This window comes from Schistocerca americana, unplaced genomic scaffold (genome assembly GCF_021461395.2).
Source record: "Schistocerca americana isolate TAMUIC-IGC-003095 unplaced genomic scaffold, iqSchAmer2.1 HiC_scaffold_339, whole genome shotgun sequence".
NCBI lineage: Eukaryota > Metazoa > Arthropoda > Insecta > Orthoptera > Acrididae > Schistocerca > Schistocerca americana.
Window position 1 is genome coordinate 4421 of NW_025726059.1, and position 13362 is coordinate 17782.

The 13362-nt window shown below is 53.9% G+C and overlaps 1 protein-coding gene across 1 annotated transcript; it reads right to left on the bottom strand.

Moving 5' to 3' along the window:
• Positions 1–9006: 9006 nt before the first annotated feature.
• On the bottom strand, positions 9007–9771 carry LOC124580646 (prestalk protein-like). The gene has a single exon (XM_047131274.1). It carries the CDS (start codon positions 9769–9771, stop codon positions 9007–9009), a length of 765 nt encoding a protein of 254 aa, XP_046987230.1.
• Between the last annotated feature and the right edge of the window lie 3591 nt (positions 9772–13362).

Consider the following 13362-nt stretch of genomic DNA (forward strand, 5'->3'; position numbering starts at 1 on the left):
AAATGAAACAGTTACTGAATGTACAATAGGTATGGCACTACAAGGTTAAACACATGGTCTACTACCCTTGCAAGTTGTGCTGTCCTCTCAAGGTGTGCTGTCCTCTTGAGCTGTCCTCTCTAGTTGAGCTATCCTCTCAAGTTGAGCTGTCCTCTCCAGTTGAGCAGTCCTCTCAAGTTGAGCTGTCCTCTCAAGTTGAGCTGTCCTCTCAAGTTGAGCTGTCCTCTCAAGTTGTGCTGTCCTCTCAAGTTGTGCTGTCCTCTCAAGTTGAGCTGTCCTCTCAAGTTGAGCTGTCCTCTCCAGTTGAGCAGTCCTCTCAAGTTGAGCTGTCCTCGCAAGCTCTGCTGTCCTTCCAAGCTGTGCTGTCCACGCAAGCTGTACTGTCCTCGCAAGCTGTGATGTCCTCGCAAGCTGTGCTGTCCTCGCAAGCTGTGCTGTCCTCGCAACCTGTGCTGTCCTCGCAACCTGTGCTGTCCTCGCAAGCTGTGCTGTCCTAGCAAGTTGAGCTGTCCTCTCAAGTAGTGCTGTCCTCTCAAGTTGAGCTGTCCTCTCAAGTTGAGCTGTCCTCTCAAGTTGAGCAGTCCTCTCCAGTTGAGCAGTCCTCTCAAGTTGAGCTGTCCTCTCAAGTTGAGCTGTCCTCTCCAGTTGAGCAGTCCTCTCCAGTTGAGCAGTCCTCTCAAGTTGAGCTGTCCTCGCAAGCTCTGCTGTCCTTCCAAGCTGTGCTGTCCGCGCAAGCTGTACTGTCCTCGCAAGCTGTGCTGTCCTCGCAAGCTGTGTTGTCCTCACAACCTGTGCTGCTTCGTAAGCCGTGCTGTCCTCGCAAGCCATGCAGACCTCGCAAGCGGTGCCGTCCTCGCAAGCCGTGATGTCCTCGCAAGCCATGCTGTCATGCTGTCCTCGCAAGCTGTGCTGTCCTTGCGAGCTTTGCTGTCCTCGCAAGCTGTGCTGTCCTCGCAAGTTGTGCTGTCCTCGCAAGTTGTGCTGTCCTCTCAAGTTGTGCTGTCCTCTCAAGTTGAGCTGTCCTCTCAAATTGAGCTGTCCTCTCAGGTTGAGCTATCCTCTCAAGTAAAGCTGTCTTCTTAAGTTGAGCTGTCCTCTCAAGTTGAGCTGTCCTCTCAAGTAGAGCTGTCCTCGCAAGTTGAGCTGTCCTCTCAAGTTGAGCTGTCCTCTCAAGTAGAGCTGTCCTCACAAGCTGTGCTGTCCTCGCAAGCTGTGCTGTCCTCTCAAGTTGAGCTGTCCTCTCAAGTAAAGATGTCTTCTTAAGTTGAGCTGTCCTCTCTAGATGTGCTGTCCTCTCAAGTTGAGCTGTCCTCTCAAATTGAGCTGTCCTCTCAGGTTGAGCTGTCCTCTCAAGTAAAGCTGCCTTCTTAAGTTGAGCTGTCTTCTCAAGTTGAGCTGTCCTCTCAAGTAGAGCTGTCCTCACAAGCTGTGCTGTCCTCGCAAGTTGAGCTGTCCTCTCAAGTTGAGCTGTCCTCTCAAGTTGAGCTGTCCTCTCTAGATGAGCTGTCCTCTCAAGTTGAGCTGTCCTCTCAAATTGAGCTGTCCTCTCAAGTTGAGCTATCCTCTCAACTTGAGCTGTCCTCTCTACTTGAGCTGTCCTCTCAAGTTGAGCTGTCCTCTCAAGTTGAGCTGACCTCTCAAGTTGAGCTGTCCTCTCAAAATGAGCTCTCTTCTCAAGTTGAGCTGTCCACTCTAGATGAGCTGTCCTCACAAGTTGAGCTGTCCTCTCGAGCTGTCCTCTCAGTTTGAGCTGTCCTCTCAAGTAAAGCTGTCTTCTCAAGTTGAGCTGTCCTCTCAACTTGAGCAGTCCTCTCAAGTTAAGCTGTCCTCGCAAGCTGTGCTGTCCTTGCAAGCTAAACTGTCCTCCCAACCTCTGTTGTCCTCGCAAGCCGTGCTGTCCTCGCTAGCCGTGCTGTCCTCAGAAGCCGTGCTGTCCTCGCAAGCTTTGCTGTCCTCGCAAGCTGTGCTGTCCTCGCAACCTGTGCTGTCCTCGGAAGCTGTGCTGTCCTCGCAAGCTGTGCTGTCCTCGCAAGTTGAGCTGTCCTCTCAAGTAGTGCTGTCCTCTCAAGTTGAGCTGTCCTCTCAAGTTGAGCTGTCCTCTCAAGTTGAGCTGTCCTCTCATGTTGAGCTGTCCTCTCAAGTTGAGCTGTCCTCTCAAGTTGTGCTGTCCTTTCAAGTTGTGCTGTCCTCTCAAGTTGAGCTGTCCTCTCCAGTTGAGCAGTCCTCTCAAGTTGAGCTGTCCTCGCAAGCTCTGCTGTCCTTCCAAGCTGTGCTGTCCGCGCTAGCTGTACTGTCCTCGCAAACTGTGAAGTCCTCGCAAGCTGTGCTGTCCTCGCAAGCTGGGCTGTCCTCACAACCTGTGCTGCTTCGCAAGCCGTGCTGTCCTCGCAAGCCATGCAGACCTCGCAAGCGGTGCCGTCCTCGCAAGCCGTGCTGTCCTCGCAAGCCATGCTGTCCTCGCAAGCTGTGCTGTCCTTGCGAGCTTTGCTGTCCTCGCAAGCTGTGCTGTCCTCGCAAGTTGTGCTGTCCTCGCAAGTTGTGCTGTCCTCTCAAGTTGTGCTGTCCTCTCAAGTTGAGCTGTCCTCTCACATTGAGCTGTCCTCTCAGGTTGAGCTGTCCTCTCAAGTAAAGCTGTCTTCTTAAGTTGAGCTGTCCTCTCAAGTTGAGCTGTCCTCTCAAGTAGAGCTGTCCTCGCAAGTTGAGCTGTCCTCTCAAGTTGAGCTGTCCTCTCAAGTAGAGCTGTCCTCACAAGCTGTGCTGTCCTCGCAAGCTGTGCTGTCCTCTCAAGTTGAGCTGTACTCTCAAGTAAAGATGACTTCTTAAGTTGAGCTGTCCTCTCTAGATGAGCTGTCCTCTCAAGTTGAGCTGTCCTCTCAAATTGAGCTGTCCTCTCAGGTTGAGCTGTCCTCTCAAGTAAAGCTGCCTTCTTAAGTTGAGCTGTCTTCTCAAGTTGAGCTGTCCTCTCAAGTAGAGCTATCCTCACAAGCTGTGCTGTCCTCGCAAGTTGAGCTGTCCTCTCAAGTTGAGCTGTCCTCTCAAGTTGAGCTGTCCTCTCAAGTTGAGCTGTCCTCTCTAGATGAGCTGTCCTCTCAAGTTGAGCTGTCCTCTCAAATTGAGCTGTCCTCTCAAGTTGAGCTGTCCTCTCAAATTGAGCTGTCCTCTCAGGTTGAGCTGTCCTCTCAGGTAAAGCTGTCTTCTTAAGTTGAGCTGTCCTCTCAAGTTGGGCTGTCCTCTCAAGTAGAGCTGTCCTCGCAAGCTGTGCTGTCCTCGCAAGCTGTGCCGTCCTCGCAAGCTGTGCTGTCCTCGCAAGCTGTGCTGTCCTCGCAAGCTGTGCTGTCCTCGCAAGCTGTGCTGTCCTCGCAAGCTGTGCTGTACTCGCAAACTGTGCTGTCCTCGCAAGCTGTGCTATCCTCACAAGCTGTGCTGTCCTCTCAAGTTGAGCTGTCCTCTCAAGTTGAACTTACTCTCAAGTTGAGCTGACCGCTCAAGTTGAGCTGACCTCTCAAGTTGAGCTGTCCTCTCAAGTTGAGCTCTCTTCTCAAGTAGAGCTGTCCACTCTAGATGAGCTGTCCTCACAAGTTGAGCTGTCCTCTCGAGCTGTCCTCTCAGGTTGAGCTGTCCTCTCAAGTAAAGCTGTCTTCTCAAGTTGAGCTGTCCTCTCAACTTGAGCAGTCCTCTCAAGTTAAACTGTCCTCGCAAGCTGTGCTGTCCTTGCAAGCTAAACTGTCCTCCCAACCTCTGTTGTCCTCGCAAGCCGTGCTGTCCTCGCTAGCCGTGCTGTCGTCAGAAGCCATGCTGTCCTCGTAAGCTTTGCTGTCCTCGCAAGCTTTGCTGTTCTCGCAAGCTTTGCTGTCTTCTCAAGGTGTGCTGTCTTCTCAAGTTGTGCAGTCCTCTCAAGTCGAGCTGTCCTCTCATGTTGAGTTGTCCTCTCAAGTTGAGCTGTCCTCACAAGCTGTAATGTCCTCGCAAGCTGTGCTGTCCTCGCAAGCTGTGCTGTCCCTGCAAGCTGTGCTGTCCTCACAAGCAGTGCTGTCCTCACAAGCTGTGCTGTCCTCACAAGCTGTGCTGTCCTCACAAGCCGTGCTGTCCTCGCAAGCTGAGCTGTCCTCCCAACCTCTGCTGTCCTCGCAAGTCGTGCTGTCCTCGCTAGCCGTGCTGTCCTCAGAAGCCGTGCTGTCCTCGCAAGCTGTGCTGTCCTCGCAAACTTTGCTGTCCTAGCAAGCTTTGCTGTCCTCGCAAATTGTGCTGTCTTCTCAAGTTGTGCAGTCCTCTCAAGTTGAGCTGTCCGCTCAAGTTGAGCTGTTCTCTCAAGTTCAGCTGTCTTCTCAAGTTGAGCTTTCCTCTCAAGTTGAGCAGTCCGCTCAAGCTGAGGGGTCCTCGCAACCTGTGCTTTCCTCGCAAGCTGTGCTGTCTTTGCAAGCTGTGCTGTCCTCGCAAGCTGTGCTGTCCTCGCAAGCTGTGCTGTCCTCGCAAGCTGTGCTGTCCTCGCAAGCTGTGCTGTCCTCGCAAACTGTGCTGTCCTCGAAAGCTATGCTGTCCTCGCAAGCTGTGCTGTCCTTGGAAGCTGTGCTGTCCTCGCAACCTGTGCTGTCCTCGCAACCTGTGCTGTCCTCACAAGCCGTTCTCTCCTCGCAAGCTGTGCTGTCCTCGCAAGCTGTGCTGTCCTCGCAAGCTGTGCTGTCCTCGCAAGCTGTGGTGTCCTCGCAAGCTGTGCTGTCCTCGCAAGCTGTGCTGTCGTTTCGAGTTGAGCTGCCCTCTCAAGTTCAGTTCCCCTCTCAAGTTGAGCTGTCCTCTCAAGTTGAGCAGTCCTCTCAAGTTGAGCTGTCCTCTCAAGTTGAGCTGTCCTCTCAAGTTGAGCTGTGACGTTGAGCTGTCCTCTCAAGTTGAGCTGTCCTCTCAAGTTGAGCTGTCCTCTCAAGTTGAGCTGTCCTCTCAAGTTGAGCTGTCCCCTCAAGTTGAGCTGTCTTCTCAAGTTGAGCTGTCCACTCAAGTTGAGCTGTCTGCTCAAGTTGAGCTGTCCTCTCAAGCTGAGCTGTCCTCTCAAGTTGAGCTGTCCTCTCAAGTTGAACTGTCCTCGCAAGCCGTGCTGTCCTCGCAAGCTGTGCTTTCCTCGCAAGCTGAGCCATCCTCGCAAGCTGTGCTGTCCTCGCAAGCCATGCTGTTCTCGCAAGCTGTGCTGTTATCGAAAGCCGTGCTGTCTTTGCAAGCCGTGCTGTCATCGCAAGCCATGCTGTCCTCGCAAGCTTTGCTTTCCTCGCAAGCTTTGCTGTCCTCGGAAGCTGTGCTGTCCTCTCAAGTTGTGCTGTCCTCTCAAGTTGAGCTGTCCTCTCAAGTAGAGCTGTCCTCTCAAGTAGATCTGTCCTTTCAAGATGAGCTGTCCTCTCGAGCTGTCCTCGCAAGTTGAGCTGTCCTCTCAAGTTGAGCTGTCCTCTCAAGTTGAGCTGTCCTCTCAAGTTGAGCTGTCCTCGCTACTTGAGCTGTCCTCTCAAGTTGACCTGTCCTCTCAAGTTGAGCTGACCTCTCAAGTTGAGCTGTCCTCTCAAGTTGAGCTCTCTTCTCAAGTTGAGCTGTCCTCTCTAGATGACCTGTCCTCTCTAGATGAGCTGTCCTCTCAATTTGAGCTGTCCTCTCAAGTTGAGCTGTCCTCAGGTTGAGCTGTCCTCTCAAGTAAAGCTGTCTTCTCAAGTTGAGCTGTCCTCTCAAGTTGAGCAGCTCTCTCAAGTTAAGCTGTTCTCGCAAGGTGTGCTGTCCTTGCAAGCTAAACTGTCCTTCCAGCCTCTGCTGTGCTCGCAAGCCGTGCTGTCCTCGCTAGCCGTGCTGTCCTCAGAAGCCATGCTGTCCTCGCATGCTTTGCTGTCCTCGCAAGCTTTGCTGTTCTCGCAAGCTTTTCTGTCCTCGCAAGTTGTGCTGTCTTCTCAAGTTGGCAGTCCTCTCAAGTTGAACTGTCCTCTCATGTTGAGTTGTCCTCTGAAGTTGAGCTGTCCTCTCAAGTTGAGCTGTCCTCACAAGCTGTAATGTCCTCGCAAGCTGTGCTGTCCTCGCAAGCTGTGCTGTCCCTGCAAGCTGTGCTGTCCTCGCAAGCAGTGCTGTCCTCGCAAGCTGTGCTGTCCTCGCAAGCTGTGCTGTCCACGCAAGCTGAGCTGTCCTCCCAACCTCTGCTGCCCTCGCAAGACGTGCTGTCCTCGCTAGCCATGCTGTCCTCAGATGCCGTGCTGTCCTCGCAAGCTGTGCTGTCCTCGCAAACATTGCTGACATAGCAAGTTTAGCTGTCTTCGCAAATTGTGCTGTCTTCTCAAGTTGTGCAGTCCTCTCAAGTTGAGCTGTCCTCTCAAGTTGAGCTGTTCTCTCAAGTTGAGCTGTCCTCTCAAGTTGAGCTTTCCTCTCAGGTTGAGCAGTCTGCTCAAGTTGAGCTGTCCTCTCAAGTTGAGCTGTCCTCTCAATCTGAGCTGTCCTCGCAAGCTGTGCTGTCCTCGCAAGCTGTGCTGTCCTCGCAAGCTGTGCTGTCCTCGCAAGCTGTGCTGTCCTCGCAAGCTGCGCTGTCCTCGCAAGCTGTGCTGTCCTCACAAGCTGTGCTGTCCTCGCAAGCTTTGCTGTCCTTGGAAGCTGTGCTGTCCTTGCAACCTGTGCTGTCCTCGCAACCTGTGCTGTCCTCGCAAGCCGTTCTCTCCTCGCAAGCTGTGCTGTCCTCGCAAGCTGTGCTGTCCTCGCAAACTGTGCTGTCCTTGCAAAATGTGCTGTCCTCGCAAGCTGTGCTGTCCTCGCAAGCTGTGCTGTCGCCTCAAGTTGAGCTGCCCTCTCAAGTTCAGCTGCCCTCTCAAGTTGAGCTGTCCTCTCAAGTTGAGCTGTCCTCTCAAGTTGGGCTGTCCTCTGAAGTTGAGCTGTCCTCTCAAGTTGAGCTTTCCTCTCAAGTTGAGCAGTCCGCTCAAGTTGAGCTGTCCTCTCAAGTTGAGCTGTCCTCTCAAGCTGAGCTGTCCTCGCAACCTGTGCATTCCTCGCAAGCTGTGCTGTCCTCGCAAGCTGTGCTGTCCTCGCAAGCTGTGCTGTCCTTGCAAGCTGTGCTGTCCTCGCAAGCTGTGCTGTCCTCACAAGCTGTGCTGTCCTTGCAAGCCGTGCTGTCCTCGCATGTCGTGCTGTCCTTGCAAGCTGTGCTGTCCTCGTCAGCTTTGCTGTCCTCGCAAGTTGTGCTTTCCTCTCAAGTAGTGCTTTCCTCTTAAGTAGTGCAGTCCCCTCAAGTTGAGCTGTCTTCTCAAGTTGAGCTGTCCACTCAAGTTGAGCTGTCTGCTCAAGTTGAGCTGTCCTCTCAAGCTGAGCTGTCCTCTCATGTTGAGCTGTCCTCTCAAGTTGAACTGTCCTCGCAAGCTGTGCTGTCCTTGCAAGCTGTGCTGTCCTCGCAAGCTGTGCTGTCCTCGAAAACTGTGCTGCCCTTCGCAAGCTGTGCTTTCCTCGCAAGCTGTGCTGTCCTCGCAAGCTGTGCTTTCCTCGCAAGCTGACCCGTCCTCACAATCTGTGCTGTTCTCGCAAGCCGTGCTGTTCTCGCAAGCTATGCTGTCATCGGAAGCCGTGCTGTCTTCGCAAGCCGTGCTGTCATCGCAATCCGTGCTGTCCTCGCAAGCTTTGCTTTCCTGGCAAGCTTTCCTGTCCTCGGAAGCTGTGCTGTCCTCTCAAGTTGTGCTGTCCTCTCAAGTTGAGCTGTCCTCTCAAGTTGAGCTGTCCTCTCAAGTTGAGCTGTCGTATCAAGATGAGCTGTCCTCTCAAGTTGAGCTGTCCTCTCAAGTTGAGCTGTCCTCTCAAGTTGAGCTGTCCTCTCTCGATGAACAGTCCTCTCTAGATGTGCTGTCCTCACAAGTTGTGCTGTCCTCTCAAGTTGAGCTGTCCTCTCAAGTTGAGCAGTCCTCTCAGGTTGAGCTGTCCTCGCAAGCTGTGCTGTCATCGCAAGCTAAGCTGTCCTCCCAACCTCTGCTGTCCTCGCAAGCCGTGAGGTCCTCGCTAGCCATGCTGTCCTCAGAAGCCGTGCTGTCCTCTCACGCTTTGCTGTCCTCGCAAGCTTTGCTGTTCTCGCAAGCTTTGCTGTCCTCGCAAGTTGTGCTATCTTCTCAAGTCGTACAGTCCGCTCAAGTTGAACGGTCCTCTCAAGTTTAGCTGTTATCTCAAGCTGAGCTGTCCTCGCAACCTCTGCTTTCCTCGCAAGCTCTGTTGCCCTCGCAAGCTGTGCTGTCCTCGCAAGCTGTGCTGTCCTCGCAAGCTGTGCTGTCGTCGCAAGCTGTGCTGTCCTCGCAAGCTGTGCTGTCCTCGCAAGCTGTGCTGTCGTCTCAAGTTGAGCTGCCCTCTCAAGTTCAGCTGCCATCTCAAGTTGAGCTGTCGCCTCAAGTTGAGCTGTCCTCTGAAGTTGAGCTGTCCTCTCAAGTTGAGCTGTCAAGTTGAGCTTTCCTCTCAAGTTGAGCTGTCCTCTCAAGTTGAGCTGTCCTCTAAAATTGAGCTGTCCTCGCAAGCTGTGCTGTCTTCGCAAGCTGTGCTGTCCTCTCAAGCCGTGCTGTCCTCGCAAGCCGTGTGGTCCTCGCAAGCTGTGCTGTCCTTACAAGCCGTGCTGTGCTCGCAAGCCGTGCTATCCTCGCAAGCCGTGCTGTCCTCGCAAGCCGTGCTGTCCTTGCAAGCTGTGCTGTCCTCGCCAGCTTTGCTGTCCTCGCAAGTTGTGCTTTCCTCTCAAGTAGTGCTTTCCTCTTAAGTAGTGCTGTCCCCTCAAGTTGATCTGTCTTCGCAAGTTGAGCTGTCCACTCAAGTTGAGCTGTCTGCTCAAGTTGAGCTGTCCTCTCAAGCTGAGCTGTCCTCTCAAGTTGAGCTGTCCTCTCAAGTTGAGCTGTCCTCTCAAGTTGAGCTGTCCTCTCAAGTTGAGCTGTCCTCTCAAGTTGAGCTGTCCTCACAACTTGAGCTGTCCTCTCAAGTTGAGCTGTCCTCTCAAGTTGAGCTGTCCTCTCAAGTTGAGCTGTCTTCTCAAGTTGAACTGTCCTCTCAAGCTGAGCAGTCCTCGCAACCAGTGCTTTCCTCGCAAGCTGTGCTGTCCTCGCAAGCTGTGCTGTCCTCGCAAGCTGTGCCTTCCTCGCAAGCTGTGCTGTCCTCGCAAGCTGTGCTGTCCTCGCAAACTGTGCTGTCCTCGCAAGCTTTGCAGTCCTCGCAAGCTGTGCTGTCCTTGGAAGCTGTGCTGTCCTCGCAACCTGTGCTGTCCTCGCAACCTGTGCTGTCCTCCCAAGCCGTTCTCTCCTCGCAAGCCGTGCCGTCCTCACAAGCAATGCTGTCCTCGCAAGCCATGCTGTCTTCGCAAGCCGTACTTTCCTTGCAAGCTTTGCTGTCCTTGCAAGCTGTGCTGTCCTCGCAAGCTGTGCAGTCTTCGCAAGCTGTGCTGTCCTCGCAAGCTGTGCTGTCCTCGCAAGCTGTGCTGTCCTTGAAAGCTGTGCTGTCCTCACAAGCTGTGCTTTCCTCGCAAGTTGTGCTGTGCTCGCAAGCTGTGCTGTCCTTGCAAGCTGTCCTGTCCTGGCAAGCTGTGCTGTTCTCGCAAACTGTGCTGTCCTCGCAAGCTGTGCTGTTCTCGGAAGCTTTGCTGTCCTCGCAATCTGTGCTGTCCTTGCAACCTGTGCTGTCCTCGCAAGCCGTTCTCTCCTCACTAGCCGTGCTGTCCTTGCAAGCCATTCTGTCCTCGCAAGGCGTGCTGTCCTTGCAAGCCGTGCTGTCCTCGCAAGCCATGCTGTCCTTGTAAGCTTTGCTGTGCTCTCCTTGCATGCTGTGTTGTCCTCGCAAGCTGTGCTGTCGTCGCTAGCTCTGCTGTCGTCTCAAGTTGAGCTGCCCTCTTAAGTTCAGCTGCCCTCCCAAGTTGCGCTGTCCTCTCAAGTTGAGTTGTCCTTTCAAGTTGATCTGTCCTCTCAAGTTGAGCAGTCCTCTCATGTTGAGCTGTCAAGTTAAACTGTCCTCTCAAGTTGAGCTGTCCTCTCAAGTTGAGCTGTCCTCGCAAGCTCTGCCGTCCTCGAAAGCTGTGCTGTCCGCGCAAGCTGTGCTCTCCTCGCAAGCCTTGCTGTCCTCGCAAGCCGTGCTGTCCTCGCAAGCTGTGCTGTCCTCGCAAGCCGTGCTATCCTCGCAATCTGTGGTGTCCTCGCAAGCCGTGCTCTCCTCGCAAGCCGTGCTGTCCTCACAAGCCGTGCTGTCCTCGCAAGCCATGCTGTCCTCGCAAGCCGTGCTGTCCTCGCAAGCCGGCTGTCCTCGCAAGCCATGCTGTCCGCGCAAGCCAAGCTGTCCTCGCAAGTCGTGCTGTCCTCGCAAGCCGTGCTGTCCTCGCAAGCTTTGCTGTCATCGCAAGCTGTGCTGTCCTTGCATGCTGTGTTGTCCTCGCAAGCTGTGCTGTCCTCGCTAGCTCTGCTGTCGTCTCAAGTTGAGCTGCCCTCGTAAGTTCAGCTGACCTCTCAAGTTGAGCTGTCCTCTCGTTGAATTGTCCTCTCAAGTTGATCTGTCCTCTCAAGTTGAGCTCTCCTCTCAAGTTCAGCTGTCAAGTTGAGCTGTCCTCTCAAGTTGAGCTGTCCTCTCAAGTTGAGGTGTCCTCTCAAGTAAGGCTGTCCTCTCAAGTTCAGCTGTCCTTCAAGTTGAGCTGTCCTCTCAACTTGAGCTGTCCTCTCTACATGAGCTGTCCTCTCAAGTTGAGCTGTCCTCTCAAGTTGAGCTGTCCTCTCAAGTAGAGCTGTCCTTTCAAGTTGAGCTGTCTTCGCAAGCCGTGCTGTCCTCGCAAGCTGTGCTGTCCTCGCAAGCTGTGCTGTAATTGAAAGCTGTGCTGTCCTCGCAAACTGTGCTGTCCTCGGATGCCGTGCTGTCCTCAAAAGCCGTGCTGTCCTCGCAAGACGTGCCATCCTCGCAAGCCGTGCTGTCGTCGCAATCCGTGCTGTGCTCACAAGCCGTGCTGTCCTCGCAAGCTTTGCTGTCGGCGCAAGCTCTGCTGTTCGCGCAAGCTTTGCTGTCCGCCCAAGTTGTGCTGTCCTCGCAAGTTGTGCTGTCCTCTCAAGTTGTGCTGTCCTCTCTAGTTGAGGTGTCCTCTCAAGTTGAGCTGTCGTCTCACGTGGAGCTGTCCTCTCAAGTTGAGCTGTCCTCTCAAGTTGAGCTGTCCTCACAAGTTGAGCTGTTCTCTCAAGTTGAGCTGTTCTCTCAAGTTGAGCTGTCCTCTCAAGTTGAGCTGTCCTCTCTAGTTGAGCTGTCCTCTCTAGTTGAGCTGTCGTCTCACGTGGAGCTGTCCTCTCAAGTTGAGCTGTTCTCTTAAGTTGAGATGTCCTCTCAAGTTGAGCTGTCCTCTCAAGTTGAGCTGTCCTCTCAAGTTGAGCTGTCCTCGCAAGCTCTGCTGTCCTCGCAAGCTGTGCTGTCCACGTAAGCCGTGCTTTCCTCGCAAGCCGTGCTTTCCTCGCAAGCCGTGCTGTCCTCGCAAGCCGTGCTGTCCTCGCAGTCCGTGCTGTCCTCGCAAGCCATGCTGTCCTCGCAAGCCGAGCTGTCCTCGCAAGCCATGCTGTCCTCGCAAGCTGTGCTGTCTTCGCAAGCTTTGCTATCCTCGCAAGTTGTGCTTTCCTCTCAAGTAGTGCTTTTCTCTCAAGTTGAGCTGTCTTCTAAAGTTGAGCTGTCCTCTCAAGTTGAGCTGTCCGCTCAAGTTGAGCTGTCCTCTCAAGCTGAGCTGCCTCGCAAGTTGAGCTGTCCTCTGAAGATGAACTGTCTTCTCAAGTTGAACTGTCCTCGCAAGCTGTCATGTCCTCGCAAGCTGTGCAGTCCTCGCAAGCTGTGCCGTCCTCGCAAGCTGTGCCGTCCTCGCAAGCTGTGCTGTCCTCGCAACCTGTGCTGTCCTCGCAAGCTGTGCTGTCCTCGCAAGCTGTGCTGTCCTCGCAAGCTGTGCAGTCCTCGCAAGCTGTGCTGTCCTCGAAAGCTGTGGTGTCCTCGAAACCTGTGCTGTCCTCACAAGCTATGCTGTCCTCGCAAGCCGTGCTGTCCTCGCAAGCCGTGCTGTCCTCGCAAGCTGTTCTGTCCTCGCAAGCTTTGCTGTCCTCGCAAGTTGTGCTTACCTCTCAAGTAGTGCTGTCCTCTCAAGTTGAGCTGTCTTCTCAAGATGAGCTGTCCTCTCAAGTTGAGCTGTCCTCCCAAGTTGAGCTGTCCTCTCAAGTTGAGCTGTCCTCTCAAGTTGTGCTGTCCTCTCAAGTTGAGCTATCCTCTCAAGTTGAGGTGTCCTCTCAAGTTGAGCTGTCCTCTCAAGTTGAGATGTCCTCTCAAGTTAACCTGTCCTCTTAAGTTGAGCTGTCCTCTCAAGTTGAGCTGTCCTCTCAAGTTGAGCTGTCCTCTCAAGATGAGCTGTCGTTTCAAGTTGAGCTGTCCTCTTAAGTTGAGCTGACCTCTTAATTTGAGCTGTATTCTCAAGTTGAGCTGTCCTCTGAAGTTGAGCTGTCCTCTCGTTGAGCTGTCCTTGCAAGGTGTGCTGTCCTCGCAAGCTGTGCTGTCCTCACAAGCTGTGCTGTCCTCGCAAACCGTGCTGTCTTTGCAAGCCGTGCTGTCCTCGCAAGCCGTGCTTTCCTCGCAGGCCGTGCTATCCTCGCAAGCCGTGCTGTCATTGCAAGCCGCACTGTTCTCGAAACCCATGTTGTCCTCGCAAGCTGTGCTGTCCTCGCAAGCTTTGCTGTCCTCGCAAGTTGTGCTTTCCTCTCAAGTAGTGCTTTCCTCTCAAGTAGTGCTGTCCTCTCAATTTGAGCTGTCTTCTCAAGTTGAACTGTCCTCTCAAGTTGAGCTGTCCCCTCAAGTTGAGTTGTCCTCTCAAGCTGTGCTGTCCTCTAAAGTTGAGCTGTCCTCTCAAGTTGAGCTGTCCTCTCAAGTTGAACTGTCCTCGCAAGCTGTGATGTCCTCACAAGCTGTGCCGTCCTCGCAAGCTGTGCTGTCCTCACAAGCTGTGCTGTCCTCGCAAGCTGTGCTGTCCTCGCAAGCTGTGCTGTCCTCGCGAGCTGTGCTGTCCTTGCAAGCCGTGCTGTCCTGGCAAGCCGTGCTGTCCTCGCAAGCCGTGCTGTCCTCGCAGGCCATGCTGTCCTCGCAAGCCATGCTGTCCTCGCAAGCCGTGCTGTCCTCGCAAGCCTTGCTGTCCTCGCAAGCCTTGCTTTCCTCACAAGCTGTGCTGTCCTCGCAAGCTTTGCTGTCCTCCCAATTTGTGCTTTCCTCTCAAGTAGTGCTTTCCTCTCAAGTAGTGCTGTCCACTCAAGTTGAGCTGTCTTCTCAAGTTGAACTGTCCTCTCAAGTTGACTTGTCCACTCAAGTTGAGCTGTCCTCTCAAGCTGATCTGTCCTCTCAATTTGAGCTGTCCTCTCACGTTGAACT